The 24,380-nt window shown below is 38.3% G+C and overlaps 1 protein-coding gene across 1 annotated transcript; it reads left to right on the top strand.

Annotated features, from left to right (window-relative positions):
- The first annotated feature begins 2,385 nt into the window (after window positions 1-2,385).
- On the top strand, window positions 2,386-22,508 carry LOC145777143 (uncharacterized). Its single transcript, XM_082588444.1, has 15 exons — window positions 2,386-2,518; window positions 6,294-6,455; window positions 7,286-7,850; window positions 8,344-9,160; window positions 9,698-9,889; window positions 12,496-12,600; window positions 13,076-13,270; window positions 14,215-14,326; window positions 14,605-14,778; window positions 15,146-15,316; window positions 15,948-16,065; window positions 16,803-16,923; window positions 19,878-19,992; window positions 20,580-20,754; window positions 21,426-22,508. The coding sequence occupies exons 1-15, from the start codon at window positions 2,452-2,454 to the stop codon at window positions 21,868-21,870; spliced, it is 3,534 nt and encodes a 1,177-aa protein (XP_082444570.1). The 5' UTR covers window positions 2,386-2,451; the 3' UTR covers window positions 21,871-22,508.
- Window positions 22,509-24,380: the final 1,872 nt, after the last annotated feature.

The following is a 24,380-nucleotide window of genomic DNA, read 5'->3' as shown; positions in this document are numbered from 1 at the left end:
TGTTTTAGCTGAATAAATAAGTTGTTACTTCACGGGCAAGTTTGAAACAATGATGAAACCCGACGACCCCTAACTTTTTAAGGGTTTTCTGATCAATGATTTGGTGAGATTACATTTAAATTTATACTGTACAGTAAATGATAGCAGTTAAGTACAAAGTTGTGATTAAATTTAGTTAAAAAATACTCAAACATAAAAGCGTACATGCAAGAAAATATCAGAAATGCAAATCTTTATATATTGTATATATATATAGCATTGAGTAGCCTAAGCCCACTGTAGCCTACCGATTGTACTGGCACAATATAATAAAATAACAACTACCGGTGCACAAACGCAAGCCAAATTCAATAAAAAGAATGTTGTTGCCTACATGTAATAAATATATAAATCGCGATTTGCGTTTTAATAAAGCTATCCTCATGTCACGGGAAATATCAACGCTATATCAGTATTTCCTTTTTGTGATTGGAATGTCGACAGTGCAGCCTCACTAAGGTATTATAGGAAGTGTCCTAGCAGCAAATGGAATCAATCAATGGTTCACTTGTCACAAGCAGGAACGCCATATGTTTGAAATATGCAAGTAAAATATATACACCGCAAAAGTTGTACAAGTGCCCGTAGTCTACTGATAGGGAGACCAGATAATCACACGGCTTACTAGTCAATTGCCACGCTACAGAAATGGGGATTTTATCATTTAAATACAAAAAAAAATGTAACAGAAAAATATAGCGTAAAAAAAAATGGAAAAAATCCGTTAAATAGATAAGGAGTTAACTTGTTCGGAAGCAAACGCTCAGAATAAAACAGTTTATTTTGTTCCAGCCGACAAACCTGGTTAGAAAAATTTTTGAGCAAACCAAAACTAAGTGAAGTATACAATCTATACATTCAATGACGCAGTAAAGTGCTAAAGAGTTTTGGAATTTATTGTCTTTCCTGTGACATATCCGGTAGTTACTGATTTGATTGGCATTTACAGTATTTTGTTGCAATTTTAAATACACATATTCATTAAGCAAAGTTAAATAATACAAACGATCACATGTGTGGATACTGCAACGGTGGCTGCGAAGTGACCTGGAAGGTCTTCTTGTCAAGCAGCCACCCTCACCTACTGATATTTTTATATCAATTAATATGTGTTGCTTTAATTTGTTGGTGTGGAAGTGTGGTAGAGGCAATTGTAAGCCACGTGATGCTGACAATACACTGTGGTATCAAATTCCCTTCATTGTCGCAGCATATTTAACGTTGTGGTAGTCCACACCAGATCTCTGATTCTTACATTTCATTTCTAAAGGCATTGTGTTACAACAGCAATGAGCTTGTGCCGCTTCGAAAACGCGAACTCACTTTTAGTTTGAGAAGATTTCTCACCCAAACAATCAACGTCTTGAGGAACCAACTGACAGAACTTGAGGCAGGTATTGTTGGAAAAGAGTTATACAAACGAATTTATTTCCACACGAGTCAGTTCAATCATGAACAACTAAAAATCGATTGCGATCAGCTGGTAGCTGGATCATCTTCAGTTAAGCTAATTCAAGAAGAAGATACAGTATTTCATTTTCTTGATAAAAAAAAGAGTATTCTCAATTGTTGCTATTGAAGTAATTATGACGTTATCGAGAATCTGTACACCAACTTGTCAGAATCAACAGTCGACAATGCTTGAAGGACTTGTTACTGCACAATCCTTTCAGGTTTGTATTGTTTTCAATGCCTGTTTGCATTCGTTGATCAAGGGTTGAATGCGAGGAAGCACAGTGGTTTTAGGCTAGCACAGAACCCACAGCAGGCTAAGTTAAAAAGCTACCTTTAGTGACTAAGTAAAGAGACAAAAGAATGCTTTATGAACATGACAACACCAACGTTTGCTGAAAATTCAAAATGGTTTATTTTTAAAAGCTGGTTATATAGCTGCTGTCGGTGTTTCGTAGGTAGTAAGTATTTGATACTGTAGTATGTTTCGGAAGTTTTCATTTGGTCAAAAATGAAAGTTTAGCCCTTGCAAGTTGTCAGCCGCGCCCCTGCTTGCTTGTCAAGCTCACAACATTGGTTCTTTTTACATTGATTCAACGTTTGCAGCAGTTAAATAAACGTCAACAAAGCCAACTTTGCTGGTTTGGTAAGAAAAATCAGCAAAAGCGAGCAGCCTGCCTAACGCTTGTGCCTGCTCTGTGTCACTTGTAACATGCAAACAGCAATGACTTCAAAAGAAGTTTTCTTATAAGAAAAGATGGCTACTGTGCCACAATTATTCTCGAACGGTTAACCGCTACAGAAAAGCTTTGCATTTCTATCACTGGAAGTTTCAGTCTGTCATAGTAATCAATAATTTTAGAATTATATTCTAAATTGCAAACACTCCATTACAGGTTATTTTTTAACAGCTTATTTGTAGTTTGTTGTAGGCTATACTCTGGCTAATAATGTCCAAACATGTCTCAAAGCAACAATATAGAAGCAGCAAAAGAAATCAACATCGAGAAGCTGGTCATGCCCAAAGGTAAAACTTTGCCTCATTTCAAGTAGTTTCTGTTGCCAAACAAATAGCTTCCAATATTAACACGATTTACCTCAGTGTCCGAGGTCGTGCTTTGTAAGTTCAGTTCAGTCTGTTTTGTTGGCGAGAACACAAGTAGCCTATGCAAAAAACAAATAGCCTAATTCGCACAACAAGGATAGCAGCGAAAGACCAAGATGCAACGTCATGCAAATCAATTTCGAACTATTTATTTGTACACACGTGAAAGTGCTTCTAATGGTGAGAAAGGTTGTTAGAAAGATGATTGATCAAGTTTTTGATACAACTGGCTTAAAAATTCAAACAAGAAATGCTTCGATCGAACAGCAGGAATACAGCTTTATTGAGAGAGAGACCTTTTATTTCGTCTGTTGTGAGAATAGTGTAGCCTACCTACGGTACAAATATAAACAATGCGAATAAAAAGGCACCATAACAATCTAGATTCCACAGCAGACAGACAGTTATTGGGTGAATTTCAAGTACCGGTACCGTATATGGTTTTGGACTACTTACTATTACGTCAATTTCAAACAGTTTCTCTACGCCAAACGCAGTTTTACTTTACGCCTAACGCGTTTTCTTATGTGGTTTGTGTGAATCTTTAACCTCAGACTGAGAAAGCTTTTTGACAGTTAAATCCTGGCAGTTTCTCATAGCCTACTTATAGAGGCTTTGGACCACTGACGCAGGCTCGGTTATCAAAATTGTCAGATTGAAGTTTCCTCTTGTTGATGTGTCAAAGTTGTTTGTGAATGATATCATCCACTAGGTTCTGCCCCATATACCCTCATCCACTAGGTTCTGCCCCATATACCCTCATTTACTAGGTGCTGCCCCATATACCCTCATCCACTAGGTGCTGCCACATATACCCTCATACACTAGGTGCTGCCCCATATACCCTCATTAACTAGATTCTGCCCCATATACCCTCATCCACTAGGTTCTGCCCCATATACCCTCATTAACTAGGTTCTGCCCCATATACCCTCATCCACTAGGTGCTGCCACATATACCCTCATTAACTAGGTTCTGCCCCATATACCCTCATCCACTAGGTGCTGCCACATATACCCTCATACACTAGGTGCTGCCCCATATACCCTCATCCACTAGGTGCTGCTCCATATACTCTCATCCACTAGGTGCTGCCCCATATACTCTCATCCACTAGGTGCTGCCCCATATACCCTCATCCACTAGGTGCTGCCCCATATACCCTCATCCACTAGTCCTTGTAATGAAACTCATAACTATAATACCAGAGGTGCTAAGAAAGATATACTTTTTAAACCAAGAATGCATACAAAGCTTGGTCAACGCTCAATTAAATTTCTTGGAACAAACACTTGGAACAAATTACCGGAACAGCTAAGAAAAATTCAAACAATTAGTATGTTTTCTAAAAAATTAAAACTGCACTTAATGTCTGGGTATAAATTAAGTAACTGATATAGTGCCATCAAACTGTTTTTACTTATTCTCACCGTATCTCGCTAATTACTGTATATTCGCTTTTTCCTTACCAGTAGCCTATGCTGTGTTGTATGTGTAGCCTATGCCAATTTGTATTTCTGCATCGCTTCTTGTATTCCTGTTTTATATTGTACTGTTAAATTTCGTGTGTGTATTGTTTTTTATTTTGTAATGTATACAATATATATTTGCGTTCAACTCCGACACCGTTCCATGTCAAATAAGCTATGACACCACACGAGTGTGGTAGACTTGATGACCAGTTCGGTCCTTCTGCCACTCCCATCATCGTCAGCAAACATTAAAACAACCTAGTTCACATTGTAATCTTGTATTGTTTTTTCCACATGTGCTGTTGATGCAAATAAAAGAACTTCTCTCTCTCACTAGATGCTGCCCCACATACCCTCATCCACTAGGTGCTGCCCCATATACTCATCCACTAGGTGCTGCCCCAAATACTCTCATCTACTAGGTGCTGCCACATATACCCTCATACACACATCTTCAGCTCAGCCTACGTTACTTGATATCATAGGAGTAGGGTAAAGTAAGTTTTTGGGGGTGCGAAAAAATCTTGTCCAAACATTAACGAATGCACCCAAATATTTTTTACGACAGAACATAGACCACCTGATTAAAAAGACTAGATTGCTCCCAGTGGTCTACTAGTATCATTTTAATTATTTGAGCAAAAAATCAAAAATATGTTTAATCTTAATAAAATTTTTGAAACACGCTGAATGTTCTTGTCCATTTTTTTTTTTATCAAATTTGTACAAACTTTCGACTAATTGAAAAGTTGCGGTTGCACCCCCTGCCCAGGCCCGGATTAAGGTCAAATGGGGCCCCTGTGCGAATGAATTTTATGGGGCCCTTATCAGCTTACGTGGAGCGTAATGGAAGTAAGCTGGTTTCGCTAGCAGAGGAAACCGAGCCTTGCTTGGGTAAGTTAGATAACTTTGAAATAGCTTGTGATCGATGATTAAATAAGCATGTGCAAATTAAGTCAACAATGTTTACGTTATAATGGATGCAAAATCACACACATTAAATCAACGAAACCGTGCAAGGGAAAACATTGTAGCAAGGGACCACTGTTAGGACGGTACTGCACACTACACTGCAAATTGCAATGAAAGGTTATTCTGAATTTCTATTCTAAACTGCTCTTTCGGTCACTACTAACTACCAATAGGATTTAGAAAACTAACATGAAATTCAGCCGAACGACTTTTTTCTGTCTTTCTTTGCTGCAAAGTCTGTAAGGATGGCATCCAAATTGAGAAGTCGCAGTTTATCACACTCTATGCTGAGAAGGCTCAGATTAGCCAACCGCTCTTGTGTCATTGTAGACCGAAATACGTTTTTGATTCTTTTCAGCTTAGAGAATGATTTTTCTCCAGAACAGTTAGTGACCATCATACAAAGAAACAATCTAAGAATTGTTTCTACATTAGGGAAAGCAGCTTCAACTTTGTCATTCTTTATTATCTGGTACATGTTTTCATGACTAAAACTTGCTTTATTTCCATAAGCCTTTTTAAGATAATAATTTAAAAGTATAATATTTTTAGATTAATGTTCTATTTATTTCATTTTTAGGAAAAGTGGGGCCCTCTGTCTGCGGGGCCCCTGTGCTTTAGCACACCCTAGCACAATGGTTAATCCAGGCCTGCCCCTGCCCCTCTGGCTCTTACGTTTATGCTTGATATTGAGTTTTTTTCGTGCACGAAATTGGGCATATAGCTAGCTGAGCTTTATGAGCTCACAAAACGCAATTGTAAAAACCTTAGTGCGTTTGGATGATGCAGGTGTCGTGCTTTCATGCAAAACAAAGTTTAACCTGAAATAGCTCGTATAAATATTTATTTTTCCAGGCTAAATTTTATCAACATAGTTTCCGTGAATTGCTTAGTTTTGTCTCTAGCCTCAAAAACATCCGCCCACTGGGAACCAATTGTTGCAAAAACAGTCAAACAGTGTTTTTATGCCGTCTGTAAACAGGCTTTTATGCGTTTGAAAAGTTTCTTTCCGGAGAGATTCATACCAGCGCTGGTTATGAGCTGTTTATATATAATTTTCGCGTTATTTTTTGTTTATACCCCCTGTCTATGGACTTTGTTTTGTATTATTTCCAATGACAAAAAACTGTGCCCTGATTGCAATGAGGGTCTGCTGCTTTGTTATGTCACAAAAATTCACAAAAGTTACAGTAATTTTATCAATTTCTAAATACAGTGCATATGATCATAAATTCTCCATTGTTCTTTTTAGGTGACATTTTAAACGACAATGACAACGGAGTCGACCATCTTGGATACTCAGTTTACGCAGAAGCCTTGTCTGAGAAGATCGATCACGTGAGCACTCCCATCACTATCGGGGTGTTCGCGAGGTGGGGAAGTGGGAAGTCCTTCCTGCTTAAACACGTCAGAAGTAAGTGAAGCGTCATAATTTAATATGTCGTCATAAACAATTCCTGTGCACTCAACAATTAGGGATACATCAACAATGCAAAGACTTACCGATATAGGAATTAGGAACATAATATATTGTGGTTTTGATTTGTTTCTGAAAATATCATAGGTTACATTATGATAACAAACCTTGCTGAAATAAGCAGTTTAGGTGGTTAAGATGTTTGTCATTTTTTTGTTAAATTTGGCAATTCTGGCCTGGACATCTTTTGCAAGGTCGTTGGACCACTCGGCATGCGGCAACTCAGCAAGTGCTTCAACTCAGCAAGTACATTTCAGCTACTGTTAAGTCAGCAAATGAGATTTACGTACTCAAGTCCGACGTGCTTGGTCATCGCTTGTCAAACTCATTTTGCTGACTTCTCACGTTCCAAGTTTCCACTTGCTCAATTGTTTGCCCAGTTTTATCATTTACTAACTTCAGCTACTTGTTGAAGTGTTGCTAGATCAGTGCACAACTGCTAACTTATAAGAGTCTCTTTTGCAAGAGTGATCAAATGCTTGAAGTTGTTGTAAAAAACAACAGCCTTGTTCCAATGAAGAGTCACGCTATGATGTGGGGAGAGGAGTTGTAGCTTGCGTTAATCTGGGGCAAGGAGGTTTGGCACGAATATGCTAAGGGTGCCGTACGGGCCCGCCATATTGTGATAATGATGATGTAGGGACACAATGCTACCTCTTGCTAGAAAGTTGTCCCTTTGATCAGTCAGATAAACGGATATTAGCGAAACTGGGCGGCTTACACATCTGCAGATACTTCTCTTAATGGTTCTTGTTATTCATTGACAGATCTCCTTGAACGAAGGCAGAAACAAGATGAACTCACAACAGAAGTTTTGGCTGAGAAAGCGAAGCAAACAAACTTTAACTGTTACGTCAGAACTTTTCTTTTATTTATTTTTGTCACTGTGATAATTATTGCGTCACTGTGGGCCGCTTACCCGACCATGTTCTTGCCGCCGATAAGTAGCGGTAATGACGTTGCAGGTTTAAACGGAAATGACGACACGTTTCAAGGTTTACTACCAAATGCTACAAGTAATCCTCAAAATGCCACCACCTCAATATCACCTATCACTGTGGAACCGTTTAAATGGGTGGACTTTTCTAGATATTTTGCTCTCTCTGTTTTACTCTTTTGTCTTGTGTTCGTTTGCATCGTTGTATGCGGCAACAATGACTGGTGGTCTTCGCAATTCTTCGCAAACTTTCGCCTGATTTCGTACGTGGCATTCACCAAACTACCAATCAACATCCCGGAAAGTTCAATTGTGAAGGACACCAGCGATGGAGACCACAAATGGACGCGTGACATTGAAAAGAATGAAGAGGAAATTGTTGAATCTAACAGAAGGTAGGAATATGTTCATGAGAAATGAACAAGAAATGAACAATATTATATGTATCTTGCCCACACCACCGAATGCCTCATTCTTCGTTCATCAGATCAAGGAGAAGATCCACATACCTTGGATGATGTCAAGACCTGCTCTCCAGTGGGCTAAGATCTTAATGCAGTCAAGTGTAGTTTCCTGTAGATGGATGACATTGACAAATTTTGGTTGGTGAAAAAATAACCACTCTGTCCTGGTGTCTCAAACGAAGAACAACTGTTACAGATAAAATTCTCACGTGAATTACGTTAATTCGATGTACTAAAGCCAATATCTTCAACTATGCCCATCACTTGTTCAAGATTATTTTATTTCAACTTTTTTACGTTTACAAAGTATCTCAAAAGATTCAGTGCAGCTCATAAACATTATAATAAGCTGATTTCCCTCCAATATAAATATCACAACCAACTTTTACTTGTTTGTTGTTAATAGTCTGCGATTTTATTTCAGATACATCTTTGTCAATTTCAACGCTTGGGAATACGCTGGCAGCGACACCTTGTGGGCTGGAATCGTTACCAACTTGTCGAACGCGATTGAACAAGAATTTGGAAGTGTTGCGTCACGCATCTTTCGTATGCTAGAAATCGATCCAATTTCCCGTGATGTCACTAGTGATGACGTCAATTCTATAAAAACAACAGTGTTTGTGAAGTTTCCAAATTGTTCAAATGATATTTCTAACGTTAAAGATTCCATGATGGAATTTGGCGTCGTCAGGAATTGTAAAAGACTCGAGGACTGGAAAAATCCAAAGTTACAGAAAAAAAATGAAACTAGTGGTTACAAGAGCTGGTGGGTGATCGACTATACAAACTCCAATGAAGCTCACAACTCGTATCAGACTCTTGATTTGAAGGGATTAGAAGTTTCTTTTGACGACCCTCGACTTTCTAAAGTTGAACATCAACATAATTCTCCAAATAAAAGCGTCAACAAAAGAGCAAAAAGAAATTGTGAACAAAAATGTAAAGACATTGAGCTAGAACATTTAACTCCGAAACATAAAGAACAGTCATTGGAAGGCAATGGCCACAATGACAACAACAATGATCGGTCTAGCCGCGAATCCCCCCACACACACCTCACTTATCCCCCACACCTCACTTATCCCCCACACACTTTCACCCAGCACTTTATGAAGCATCCGAAAACAACATGTAACTTCCCGAATCTGTACTGGTGCATTCTCCTGGTTTTAGTCGTGATCTCGCTGCCAGTAATCACGTACGTCATCGCAGAGAGCTTTAAACTTGATGTCTTCAGGGTGAGTTACTTTTATATTGAACGAAAGCAACAACAATAATTGATGAAAACAACTTGAAGATCTAAGCGCATGCAATACTTAAAATTTTTAAGTTAAAATGTAAAACAATAAATGCTATTAATACTACAAAAGTGCTCAATGCCAAGCGAAAAGCCAAGCAGAGCGAATTACATCAAAATTAGTTACCAGTTTACTGAAAACCTTAACAGCCTGTTTCACCTTAATAGAATCACCAGAAGGAACTTATTTATACTGTAGATATATTCTATTTGAATAAGTTCTTTCTAATGATCTTATTGAGGTGAAACAGGCCAATAAGTTTTTAGTGAACTAGTAACTAATTTTGATGTAAATTAAAATGTATATTTTTCAACATTTTTTGCTTAAAAAAGCTAAACATACCTGCACTATTGATTTAAGGTTATGAACTGAAAAGATGTGCTGAGGGGCTAGGAGTTGAGTTTGAGTTTGGGGTTGCGAACTGGTTGATGACCAAAAATACAAGAATCTCATCAGAAGCTATTTGTGACGTCACAGGTTGGACGGACGGTGCCTGTGGCTGTGCAGATAGTCTCTTGGTTGCCGGCCACTGGTGCCGCATCATTTGTGCTGATCAAGTTCGTTTGGGCCATGTTCCACTCCCAAAGAAGCCGGATTTACTCGGCACTTGAAGGCACTAAAGGCAACATGACAGCTCAACTTGGATTTATGAATAAAGTGAAAACAGAAGTGAGTAATTTGTTACAAAATAGCTAACCTTTTACTTTGTTTGCATGGAAAAGGTTTTCGACTTGAGTTAAAAACTATTAAAGGGATACTAAAGGAGAAACCTGACTCGGCGATTTTCCACGTTCTTTCTGTTCTTGCTACCATAAAACGATTTTCCATAAAATTTTGCCCCATTGCGGTTTCAAAACCAGAATGGGCCTGAGCAGCGAAGCGTGCGACTGTACAGTCTACGTCACAAAAGACGAGCAATCAGCTGATCACGCAACAGTTGTTACTGCCGGCGACTTAACTGTAGGCTATGTATGTATGTACATCAAAACATCAGATTTCAACATCAAAACATCAGAAAGTTTGCTCAAAACCTCAGATCTGATGTTAAAACATCAGATGTGGTAACGTGGCTTTTGGTATTGCTGTCTTTTGTGACGTATTTTCGAGCAGTGTTTGCTCTTTTTGGTTATTTTGAAAAAAATAAAAATAAATGAAACATTGGACTTTGGGCCTTGCCAGCGCCATTGAAAACAAATTTTTTTCGATAATTTTTTTGAAATGTATTCTTGAATGTTCAGTTTACGCATTTTAATGCTTAATTCCCGTTTGAAAATTTCATTTAGTATGCCTTTAAGTTACATTTTGTGAAAAATTGAGTTATCACCAAAAATATGCTGTATGATGGTCAATGCAAGTCTCCACCCAACCGACTTAATTTTGCTATAACACACGCTGGTGTTTGCATAGAAATGAAAAATTTAGTAACTTTGAAAAACTCTAACCTGCTTTATGTCAACATTGTATTTTGTAACGTAGTACTGTAGTTCTTTAGCTGAAGTTTTCAATTGCCACTTCGTGAATTTAGATTTGTTGGTAAAGGTTCAAAAACGCTCCAAATGGAAACAATAATTTTCATGTTTTGTTACCGGTATTGTTAAGTGAAGCAATGTTTGCTTTGTTTGTCGCTTCTACTGTAGGTTTAAGCCCTGTGGTTAAAGATTTAGATTAAGTGGACGGGAAGGCAAGGAAGCCAATCCACGTGTCCACCTTCAGGCATGCCTTAAAGTGACTTGCCAAAAACACAGCGGCATGCTCTTGAGCGGTGTCGACTGTCGACCCGTACCGTTTCGAGTACCGTACCAAGGCTCTCACCACTCGACCCTGCAGCCAACAACATGAAACTGTGTAATATTACTTTGACCTTGAATATTTTTGAGGAAGGCAACTCCTCAGTAAAAAAGATTTACTAAAACTCCCAAACCGGCTTCTATTCCATGTTCTGTTGAATCAACTATCTCGGTAAAAATATCTCATACTTTCTATTCTCATTTACCAATGCAGAGGATTCAAACACAAGTTTATACCACCTGCTAGTTTGTGAATTATTTATTGCAATCGATATCTGTGGATCGTGTAAAGTCTGGAACCCGCTTAACGTTTGCTTACTCCATATAAATAATGCAAGAGCGCTTTGAACAATGTTAGGTTTTTAGTGTTTTCTCTGCGTTCTGCGCAAGTAGGAGACGATTTTACTATAGAAATTCTTCAACTAACATAATAGGCCTAATGGGTTTGTACCCAGACAGTAAAATCAATCATTTTTACCGTGAAAACCGTGAAAGTAACAAGGATTGCATGCAATGCCACAGGAAACACTGAACGATGCCGCAACCTACCATTTCATTTCTAAATATCTTTGAATGGATGCAGTATCTTCGTATAAGACTCTAGTGAAAACAACACCAAACACTTTACAAAATGTAGGCTATAGGTTTCAGAGATAGGTAGCTTTAATTTTTTGTCATATTGCTGCTCAAACAAAACAAAAAAGAAAAAAATATACATTAGTTGCTGTAATGTTCCAAAATTCTAAAATGTGTGTTTCGTAAAATGCTAGTTGTTACTTGGTCTTTATGTTGGACATGACTTGCCAGAGGCTCATTTTCTGATTGTATTCTTAATCCATCGTCTATTGTGTTTGCTTGAATAGTTTTGTAGAAAATGAAAACATTTCTCTTTTTATCTTTTGTCAACATGGTCGGAAAGAAACACAGCAGTTCCCCACATGGTGCCCATTGTCTGACAGTCTATGCAACAATAGTGGGCCCTGAAGTGTCTACTGTTACGACATCGTTCAGCGGAAACGTCAAAGACGAATAAACTTGACGCTTTTACAAATTCAACAAGAAGCCACAACAAAAAACGCTTTGACAACACAAGCAGCTTTTCCAAGTTTTAATGCAAATTTCTTGGCCAATGATACAATTAGAGGTTTGTATCTTAAGAGCAATCAGAGATAATAAAAAAGGCTCAATTCCCACACTTGAGACAGACATGATACTTGTTACGCAAAACGGCATACTGTTGATGCCTTGTTTCATTTGTCGTTTGTCAGGGTACTGCGGGTTTAGTTCCACGCTCTTGTAGCATTTTCAATTTTGAAATGATGAAATTATGTCTTCTGAACAACTCGCAATTTACTGGTTTGACATTCTGTTGAAAGTTGAAGGTTTCCGTTTTGTTTCAAACTCAGAACCTTGTAATAAAAATAAAGATTTTTCTAACAGCAACTTCACATTAGAATTAGGACTTGATTTTCAAACAAATATTTTCAGGTTCAATACATCACAGACCTGATACATTGCGCTGAATTCTCTCATAACAAAAAGTATAAAATTATCATCTCCATCGATGACCTTGATAGAGTGGCGCTGGAAAAGGTAAGTTATAAAATAACGTTACTTTTAGATCAGAAGATACTTGTTAGTTTTGGATGAGCTTTGAAAGTCTTATACTTAGAATCCAAAGATGCCCACTATGAAGAAAAGGTTGTGTTGAAATTATTGTATGAACAAATTACCTTTTTGCAGACTTGTGTAGTTGTAGTCCATTCATTGTAGGCTATGTGTTGTAATAAGCGGAAGAAACAAATGAACTGAAATATTCTCGTCATTAGTCGCCATATAAAGGAGATATGTGACCAATGATCCTCTTCTCACATTTTGAATAAATTTCGTGCAGCAACTCCAAAAGTTATAAAAATTGGCAAATAGGTTGCCAACAAACCCAGCTACTTGCTTGCTCAAAACCAAATGTTTTTCTTGAAATTGATATTTTAAAAAGCAATTATAAAAAATAAAAAGGGCCAATGGTCTAACACCTGTCCTACCTAATCGATGGCCTGTTGCGTCACAGATCAAATCGGTACTTGAAGCGGTGAGCATTCTGTTAAGTGACAACTCCTCTCCCTTCGTCTGTTTGGTCGCCGTGGATTCGCGTGTCGCGGTCAAGAGCATCGAAGAAACAATGGGGCTCGCTTTACTGAGGAGCAGAGTGAACGGCCATGAATATCTCAAGAAGATCATCAACTTACCATTTTGCCTTCCCGAGGTGAGAACTTGTTATAGTTTTCACAAATTTAGCCACTAGTCTAACGCCGCTTATTTGTCACGCGTGGAACCGTTGCATATTTGTGACATAACAGAAGACGTAATATTCACCATTGTTTAAAACAAAACATCAACGTAGCAGCTTACAATTATGGAGGTACACGAATTTTGTTTTATTGATCGCCGGTTGTGACGGGAACTTTCTGTTGAACTGCATGAAAAAATCTTTCAAAAATTGTTTTTATTACGTCATCACTGAGTCAGAACAATGAAGCTTTCTCAAGTTTTTGTTCGACTTATCAGCTCTACGTCACTGAAGACAAAATACCAAAAGGTTTCAACAGATTGTTTGGAAATCAAATCTTGACTTACTCTTTAGAAGAGGGGTGGGCAAACTTTTTTATCTCGAGGGCTGCATTAAGAGTCTGAATTTGTTCGAGGGCCACACTACAGTATAATCAAGATTGTAAGCCAAAGCATAAAATCTAAAATAGTTAAAATTTAAACTTTTAGTTAATTTTAAAATGACCAAAGTAATGGAGATTTTATATATTTCATAAAAGGTATAACTTACAAAACGTTTGTCTCAATTATTTATTTAAATACAACTCACCTGTATCAAAAGCATTAATGAGATTTGTGCAGTTGGTCATTAACCTACTTATAGAAAGACTATAGCCTAATTTATCGTTATCAAGATGAAATATATGCAGAAAAAGTTTAAATTAAGTCCTTGTAGTAATTAAGCTTTTCAAGCAATTTTATCATTTTTTTTTTATATAATTGCTTCAAGCTTTCGCGCGCCGCACAGAAAATTGTCTCGGGCCGCATGCGGCCCGCGGCCGTAGTTTTCCCACCTCTGCTTTAGAAGAATCAGTGGTCAAGACTTTGTATCAAATAGCCTGATGCCTCAATTTAAAATTAATTCCTCAACTTCAAATCCAGATTGATGACGCCAAGAAAAGACATTACATCGGAGGTTTGGTGGATTTGTCTGATGAAACAGCGCATAGGAAGATGTCTGGAAACAACAAAGCAGCTCAATCAACTACTCCAGGTTAGATGTGTTTCATTTTTTTTGCTGCTGTAGACTGATAAGACGATTTGTTCTGCTTCTTGGTTAAACAAAAGTAGCTGCACTTTTTGCATATATTTGTGTATTGTCGTAGTTTGCTTGTAATCATGAAAAGAAATGAAAAAAATATAAAAATATAACAACCTGAAAATGGCCGGACTGGGTGCAGTTCAGCTCAAGTTGTGTTCAAGTGTCTATGTCTTTTGCAAAACGCTCAGTGGCATGCTTGAACATCACTGATGTACATGATGTTTTTCCAGTGTTTTCAGAAACCCGATCTGCTTTCCATAATTCAGACAATCCTGGAAGTTCAGATGCATCAGACTCCGAACATAGCGGATACGCAAAGACCTCAACTCGATCGAATAATATTTCTCCGTCAGATGCTGAGAAAGAGCTGCAAAAATTGCATAAACAAACCAAGCGTTCTCTAGGTATTGTTGTCGAACAATCATATTGTGAAATCTTGCATCAACAACTGGTTGTTAAACCAAAATTTGAGGCCAACCGTATGATTGTTAAAAGTTTTATGTTTTACTTTGTGACCAGCTGCTTTAGAAACTAATACGTCCAGGGCCGTTGAAGATAATTTAGGCCGCCACCAACGAGATTCTCGGGCCCTAATTCAAGAAATTTTTAAGAAAAATGCTCAATATTTAAAGAGTACGCGATAGAACCTTCAAGTTCCCAGGCACCTTTGAAAGGTTACGGCCCCTAAAATGATATCGGGCCCAGGTCCAAGAGTACTCCCTGGATGTCCCCTGTGAACACTACTAAGTACGTCACTACCTGTTGCTACAGATGACGACATCGATGGGACACTCTGGAGAACCGCGAATGGTTCGGTTCCGGATGGTCCCAAGATTGCCATCCAATCAGAACCAGAGCGTCCGCTGCCTGTGGAAGCCCATCAACCAACTCCGGGTATGAAGAGGAAGAGGCAACCAAAACTTCCTCCAGGCAACGAACCAGGTGAGTCTGTGACTTAAATGTGTCACTGACGTCACTCTTCAAAATGTGCCAAAATACTGCCACTAGTGTGCCAAATGTATTGCGTGCCAAACACGCTAAGATGTGAGATATTTTTAGGTTTTTTTTTAATGAAAATAGCATGACTTATTGACTCTTTTTTATTTTATTTTAAAAAGATAATGTTTAAAAAGACATTTTTAACTACGGACAGAGACCAACGTTAAGGAGATCCTTAAGATCGAAACATTGGCCTCTGTCCGTAGTTGAAAATGTCATTTTAGACATGATCTCAATGATGTTGGAAATAGTAACTTCGGACGTTGACTATTGCTGCATTATACCACTGCAGTTTCTTTGTGTGCGATCGGTTCTTGGGGACGTCTTCTGTCAGTCCTACAAACCTCAACCTGAAATTTGTATTTAGCTTAGAAATGTGTGTAAAGAGATGAATATCACAAACATGGAGTTGTCTGGAAGCCACACTCTAACAGTCCGTTGCCTCAAATACTAACAAAGAAGTTGGACTTGTCTTATTCAAGAAAGAGACCGACTATTATTCCCATATTGGTTATTATGGGAACAACGGCCAGTTTCAATCATACCTTTATGATTTGCACTTTTTGTTTGGTAGTTGCCGCAACAACTGATGACGTAGAAGAAATTTTAAGAACATTTCAAAAACAAAGCGTTGGAACTGATGAATCCCCGAATAAAATCCTCTCCAATAAGGACTTCTTATTTAAATGCAGGTGATTTGTTCAGTTTATTGTTATCTCTGACCATTACAATGAAAACAATACATGCCAAACATAGCAAAAGGTCTAGACTCTAGACAAAGTTAGATAACACAAACGTTATCGCATGCTTGAAATCAAAACAGGATATTTAGTTCAAAATGTGACACGGTCGCAACACTTGAAATTGACAAATCTGGTTGTAAACTCAAGTCTCTCGTCCATCAACGAGGCAGACCGGTGACGTAGGCAAATATCAGGATTGTTGTAATTGACAAAGGAGGGACAAAGTGGGTCAACACCTCACGGAAAACTGGCCCCTTTTTGTTTATATAATTTGCTTTGTTTATACAGTATCACAAATGCAGCCAATGGTAGCTCATTTTAGCCACAATTGCCACCCGTGGTCTTGTTTCATTAGCATACGGTGTCGTCATAACTTTGCTGTTTCGTCATAATAGGCGATAGTTACGGTCTCTATGCTGGGGGCTAAGATTTTCAGGAATCATGTGAAATAATAGCAACAGTGGGTGACGTTATTAACTAGTGACGTCATTTAGCTAATTTTCTCAAATCTATTTTTAAAAGTTGAATTCAATTCAACTTGTCTTTCATGGCTGGCTCATACCGGAAAATCGACCTTAAGAAATGAAAGCATGCTTTTGAAGTTGGTTAACTGTCATATTGTGATTGGGTTGTTTATTGAAGAATCATAGTGATAAACTCTTTTAAATATTATTTTTGCATTTCAGGACCTTTTTATACAAAAGCGAAATGGTACAGCTGCATCTAGAGGGAAATCCCCGCAACATCAAGAGGATATTCAACGTCATATCTCTGACGTCATGGATCTTGTACTGTTACGACGAACAGGTTAGAAATTTAAAGGTGTTCTAACACTTTAAGCCGTAACAGTTAGTTTTGATTTATTCCAGTCTAAAATACAGAATGACTCCAACAAACCTGCCTCTCTGAAACCTAAAATTTTGAATGTTAATGGAATAAATATATTAAATTCATCTTTAACAAATCTTCAATATTTTAATATTTATTTTTTATATTTTATTTTCTGTATATATTCATTAGGGTGGCTCTTAAAATTGAGTTTTTGAATTTTGCTTGGGACACCCTTTCAAATGGTGAGGTTGTCAGAAAAAATAACTCTTGCAATTTTTTTTTAAATGTGAAGTTGATTTAGAGGTGGCCCTCTCCCCCTAAAGTTCTGTGCCTCCCTCGAAATACCAAATCTGCGTATCTCGAAAACCACTTGAAGCTAGAGAATTAAATAATGCAGAAAACATGGTTTTCTATCTGCTTTCTGAACATTGAATGCATCTATCTTAAGCAGAAAAGCAGTTATTTAGAAAAAACGCATTTGACCAAATCTTGATTTTTACAACCTTTTTTGTGACCACGAAACCGTCTACAAAATTTCGTATTTTTGTCTTAATTTTTGCACCTTAGAGAGAACACTGGTAACAATATTCATGTCAAAATGTAATTCTGGTCAGTATGTAGTGTACTGCAAGAAGCGATATTATCGACAATATTTTATATATTGCCTTGCGTATCGTGGCAGGATGTCTGCGACCTACACCATCGGACAATTTCCCTGTCCTTGCAGGCAACCAACCAGCTGAGTTTCGTCGCGAAGAAGCCATCCTGTCTCTTTCTAGCCGCACTACGAACCCCAACCACTTGCTCCACTCAAGTCTCTACGAGTCTGTGAACGAGCAATCGAGCATCCTCGGCAACTGAAATCGAGACACCCATTTGTATGTGATGCACAACTCCTGATGAAAACCGCTGAAGACCAATCCATCAGCGCGGCTACCTGGGAGGACAACAAATGGAGCTCAGAGTGGAAGAACTCCTCAAAACTCTAAAGTTGTATCTCCGACACCAGCCCCCATCCAACCGGAATGCATAATTCGCCAAGGAAGGCCTGGTGCGGCTCAACCGCCTGAGTACTGGGCTACTGGAGTAAGACTATTCCGCTCCAACATGCACAAATGGGGGATGGAACAAACCACAGACCACACCATCTGTAACTGCGCCAAATGGTGTGCGTGGTCTGCTTGAACTGGATGACGAATCAATGGATCAATGGACGAATCAAAGGATTGCTGCTCAACATCTGTTCAAGCATGTAAACTGCATCGCCACTGCCCAAGGGTGGTAAAAGACAGAGCCCCTTGACCCCTGGAGTAACAAAGAAGGTTTAAACGAAGAAGAATCGACAATATTGTTCTTGTTGGAATTTGGAAACAGTTTCCTGTGTTCAGTAACAACTTGCAAAAGAAACTGAAGTTGGTACTCATCTTCAGTTAAGATTTTGTTAAAATCCTGGATTAGACTTAGAGCAACTCCTCTCTCTGCTCTGTCATTGACTACTGAAAGTCCCTTCGCCATGTGAAAAGCTTGAATAAATGCACCATCTTCAGTCCAATGAGCAGGATCCTTTGAAAGTATAATAATTATTGCTTCATTTTCACCCCAAGCCATTTTGAATTAGAGGTGCAATACTGTTCTAGACCCTTATTGCTAAGAAACGCATCTACTTTGATGCTTAGTCTCCTTGGTGGACGTTCTCCTGTTTCATCTAACATGGTTGCCACCATTAGCTTTTTACTTTCCACAGACAATCGAGAGTCAAACAAGGCTTGTCCAACCATTTCTTCGGACAGATACCATAAATGCAGACCAAGCTTTTTGCATAAATCGCCTTCGCCATCCAACAAGTGCGATGCATAACACCTCAGAAGCTTGAAAGCGGATTTCACGCTCAGGAGTTTCTCCAAGGAAGATGACAAAAAACGGGCATTTTAGCTATGCATGAATGCATAAAAGTTTAGGAATACTTATTTCGTTTATTGCTTTACCAGTTTTACAGGTTAGCTTATGAACTTTGCTTATTGAATAGCTTGCGCCACACTACTTGTTTAGCACTGTTTTGTGCTAGAATACCGAAAACAGGTTTTTTCTAAATAACTGCTTTTCTACTCAAGATAGATGCAATCAGTGTTCAGAAAGCAGATAGGAAATCATGCTTTCTGCATCTTTTGACACAAAAACCGTATCTCTAGCTCAAGCAGTTTTTGAGATATGCAGATTTGGTATTTTGGAGAAGGGCGCAAAACTTTAGGGGGGGAGGGCCACCTCTAAATCAATTTCAAATTCAAAAATTTTTTGCAGGAGTTATTTTTTTTGACAACCTCACCTTTTAAACGGGTGTCCCACACAAAATTCAAATTTTTTTCATTTTTTGCCAAATAAGAGCCACCCTAATATTCATATATCATTATTATTAAACAATACGGCGTGCCAGGGTTAGGTCTCGGTGTCTCAGAAGACATTCACTTTATCACTTTAACTACTTTTGAATAAGACTTTGAAATATAAACTTGTAATAGGATTTTATTGAAAAAGAACCAACTAAAGATCCCAATATTGGATAAAACAAGCTAAAATGTTTTTAGTGGTTCAAAGCCCCTAATCTAGTTGCAAGGATGATTAAAGCTTCTAAAGAAGCTTTTTCAAGTCGAGGATAAAAATTTGCAGAATCAATGAGATGTAGTCTATTGCATAAGATCAGTCTTTCCACTTGCAAGCACCGCAACATAGAAGAGGTTTTATATTTTAACAAGAGCAAGCTGTAATTAGATCCATCACTTCTTCCGGTGGTTCTAATGACTCTGGCTTGGTAACCAAAACTCTATATCGGTTTGCATTCCGAAATGGAATTCTAATGGCTTATTGAACTAAATAATAATATCTCCTAATAATTAATGAACTCAAACCTTAGCGTCTATTCGTTATCGTCGCAGCAACGGCGGACCAACTTTTTTCGAGACAATTCCAAAGAAAGAAATTTTTTGAATTGCAGTCGTTACACAACGTGGGATTCCCCTCATAAAGAACAGAACTTGAAAGTAACAAACGGTGAGCATTATGGAGGATAAGTGTGCTGCTAAACAAGCTGTTAAACATTTATAGCAATGAAGATGAAGACAGTATAGTTTTCGAAACGTTTACTGAACATGAGTTTAGCGTGAACATTTTGGGCTCTTTATTTTCTGATTAGAACGAAGCGTTCCATCCTATTTGCTTCTAAGCTGTTTTTCACTTCACTATTTGATCTCTTCCAAGTTTTCCCAATACAAGGCCACAGTGATAACGTAACTTTTATTTCTTGGTGAATGTCATAGAGTGTGAAGGAGTGAAGATTTTATTTCGTAGCATGGTAGAAAACTGTTCTTCGAAACAAAAATTTGTTTTGCAATATTTTCATTTTAAATCAATGACGTCTTGAACATATTTTTTGAAATAACATGCAACAAAATGTGTCTAAACTGCATTGGTTTGTATTGCTCTGGAAAAAGTTCAACTACGCTGACCACTTTGCCTTTTGTGGCATCTGACGTTGAAAATAAGTATTTTGTTTGGTTTTTCGTGTCTTGCAATGATAGTCTGTGCATCTGCAGTATGCTCTTTTCGTTTGTTTATCTACATCTGTGTTTACTTCACAGTTCCCAAAACGAAACATTTTGCTCACGATTTGGTGCTGTGGGTCGTATTGACCGACCAGTGGCCATATCGGATGAGCTACTTGCTTCAAGTTATAGAAGACTCTGACCACATAGTAAACTCGGGAAACGAGCATCTATGCATACATGAAGACACTTCGCTGTTTGATATCTATAAGTAGGTTTTCTATTTTCTTTTAGACTCTTTCAGGAATGCATTTTTATTGTAGTCTTTATTTTTAATGCTACATTAGCGCCATGGTAAATTTACATTGTAGCGTAGAGAGGACATGTAGGCTAATGATGATTCAAATGCGTGACGCATTACGAATTACGTTTAACTTAAAGCAGAGTACAGTATTTTGAGTTAGCCTGCAGTAGCCTAAACAGTTGAAACCAGTTGCGTTGCCAGGTTTTATCACCATTCTATTGTTGCGTAATGATTGTAGTCAAGTAAGTACCTTCATTCAGGTTTTTTACATGGAATGATGGCTGAATCGTTTATGTTGATTTGGTTGTTTGAACGTGCTTGACTGCCACAAATAGTTTGTTTTCTCGTTTCTGTTGAGATTGCATGTCACAATAGAACAAAAAAAAAAGCATCGCTGGTCCAGTCAATTACCTCGTTTTTTATCTTTTAGTTTTTCTATCCCTCTTATTCTAAACATTTCTATTTGACTTCACCTTTATTTTCAATTCTTGTATAACGAAATTAAAAGTTTTCATTGTTTTACCGTTGGTTCTTTAGTAGCCTACTTTTCACCTTCGATAACATCGTTTAGTAATTCTCGTGTAGTGGCATCAGTTGCGCCTTCATCCCTTCACATGATAATATTCTTGCATTTGCAGACAATTTGTTCTTCCAGAATTAAACGCCATAAGAAGCAAGCTTGAAGATACGATGCTTTTTTCTTTGGATGTTCATCCTGATCTTCTCTACGACTTCCTTGCCGTGCTCAGCGAGAGCTTTCACGCGATGAACAAAAGAAAGACAAAGCTCCTCAAGCAAGTCACCATCAACCTCGACCAAAGTTTGCGTCAAACCATTGTTTGTCATCGCGAAATCGCCTGTGACGTCATGAATGACAAAAGTAACGGAACCGAACTTTCTGCAAAGGAACGAAACGATGAAAATACAAATAAGCACGAACTGAGAGAAATAAATGAAACTCTACTCAAGAAAGCGATGCATAAGACAATCGTCAGAGAACCAGAATGCAATTGCGAATATGTTGAATCAGCTGGCTTGTATTCATGTGAACTCAAAGGAATAAGACAGACAACCACAATGTAATAAGCTCATGTGGAGACTCGTATCATACATCACTGAAATGTAGCTGACTATATTTCAGTCATTTTTTCAGAATATGAAACGTGTTATTTTAAAATTCCAACCAGACAACTGTCACGCCGTGTCGTCCGACTTGTAGTTGCGCAGTCTTTTCATTAGCAACAAATAAATGGAAGATAACAAAAAAAGTATGTCAATGCGCTCAGGCCCGGATTTAGGGGGGGCAGAGGGGGCAGTTGCCCCGGGCCCCCCGACTTTTGAAGGGCCCCCCTATGTGAAAAAAATGTGATCTTGTGTTATTTTTTTCCTTTTGGCCTTTAAAGTTTCTGCAAAATGCTGTGCAATACTGGACTGATGCTACTGTAGACGTAGAGATGGTTTTTCGCGCCGAAAGCGCAAAAATTTTTTTTGCACGGGGCCCCGTGATCTAAAAGTGCCCCGGGCCCCCCATCAGCTAAATCCGGCCCTGAATGCGCTGCTGCTCTTGGACTAGGCTGGCCTGGTTTTTCTTACATCTACGAGAATAAATGTAAGTTTTGTTTGACATAAGCAACTACTGAGATACCTACAAGTTATGTTGTGCAGTTTCATGAGTGGGCGTTTCAAACATGTGATGGCAATTTTTTCAATAAAATGCACTTGGCCCCTATGATTCTTCATCTACCAGCCCGCCATAACCAAGAACCTTATCAGCAAAAGAAACTAATTTTCTAAGAATTGAAATATGACAATGAAAGTAAAGGTACAATACGTGGAATCAAATTTAAATTTACGGATGCGAATGTCAAACGATACGATATAATATAAGCAATAGGCCTATACCGAGAAAAGGCTAGAGGCTGTTGGGAGGTGCTGGTTTCTCAGAAAAGTGTTGACAATTTTGTGGACTGACATAGGTGACAGGCCCAACCGACTTCTGAAATCATCAAACATACAAAGAAGGTTAATAGCAATCAATTTATACATCTTGTGATAATTCGGCTTAGTTTGCACCAGAAGAACGTAACTTATATCATGTTATTTCGCAATCAGTGAGATACAAATTTCAGAACATACATCCATCCACGGAGAAAAACAAAACACTTTGGGAGGAACAAAATTTGGTTCAATTCTTTTCTTTAGTGTTTGAAGCATATCATTTTCCTCAGAGTAGCCTTCATAATGCCATAGCCTACCGTAGGCTATGCAATAGTTTCTTAAATGGACGATGTTGTAAGCTAGGCCATAGGCCTTATGACACATTCCAGACAACGTTTTATGAAATTCTAGGCTATATAAAATGTAAGGTTTAGTTTAAATTACCGTATGACATTTAATTAAGTTTAAAACAAGGCAGATTTCCTCGACTCGTTAGCTGTTGGCAGAGGTGGTAGCGGCGCTACATAGTTGTTGGAGCAACAGCGCTACTTTTTCCAATGTAATGATATAGCGCTACATTTCTTTCAGTCACACTCCCTCTCTTTCAGTCGTTACTTTGCAATTTAAAGTGAAAAAAAATAACTCGTTTTGGGGAATTTTTCGGAAACAATGTGTGAGAAAATCAAGGCAAAAATAATTCGACTGCTGCAGAAAAACTCAAGCCATGTTGATACCGACGAGAGGGACACTAACACGTCACGACTCCGAGGATGAATTGTTTGATGCGTTGGTGGCTAATTTGCATAAAACGTCGGTACGGAAAGACAAGTCAATTGTACAGGCCTTTTTCAGACCAAGCCTGTCTTTGAGCTTTTCCAGTGCCGATTTATAACGTCTCTTTATTGGGTTAAATATGCATCATTCCTTCCAATGCTGCAGTGGAGAGATTTTTTTCCGTTGGAATAGACCTGCTGAAGTCAAAAAGGTAGTCACTAGTCACTTTAACATAGGACAGTTTTCCGTGCGAACCAGCTACCATCATTGCGCCGCGGCGCATTGGTTAAGAAAGGTAGGACAATTTTCCTTATAAACTCAATTGATTACAGTCATTAAGATCCTTCTTGCACTCAGTTCAGTTGCAGAAGAAAAAAGAACAGTTGCAGAGGGTGGGAATCGAACACACGCAATCAAAATGACTATTCCCTTGCCCTAACCTTAACCCATTAGGCCACGCTGCTTGTGGCGATACATTCACTTAATTTTCTTTGTAGGCCTATCAAAAATCTTTCGAGTAGATTGGTCAGTGGTCAGAATATCACCTGCTGAGTTGCATGACTGAAATCAGCTGATTCGCAAGTCTAGCTGATTCGCAAGTCTATAGCACAAACAATATCTATAACATATCAAAAACAAGCTGTTTATTTGCCGAAGACACGATTGTTCTTGACGGGGTCCTGTGAAAAATAATGTTTAGGCTACTCAAATGACTTTTATGCTTGCTTTCCACGAACAATTTTGGAGATTCTTGGAACGGTCGTTGAAAGAGCTACTCGCATGTCGTCTTTGGGAACTAAGCGAGATCGATGTTTTGTTTTAATAGTCAACAATGAAGAGAACCCTGCTTCACACAGATAAGTAGTTGGAAAAGGTATAAT

Source organism: Aplidium turbinatum, chromosome 9 (genome assembly GCF_918807975.1).
Source record: "Aplidium turbinatum chromosome 9, kaAplTurb1.1, whole genome shotgun sequence".
Lineage (NCBI taxonomy): Eukaryota > Metazoa > Chordata > Ascidiacea > Aplousobranchia > Polyclinidae > Aplidium > Aplidium turbinatum.
This window is presented reverse-complemented; position numbering and strand designations above follow the sequence as displayed.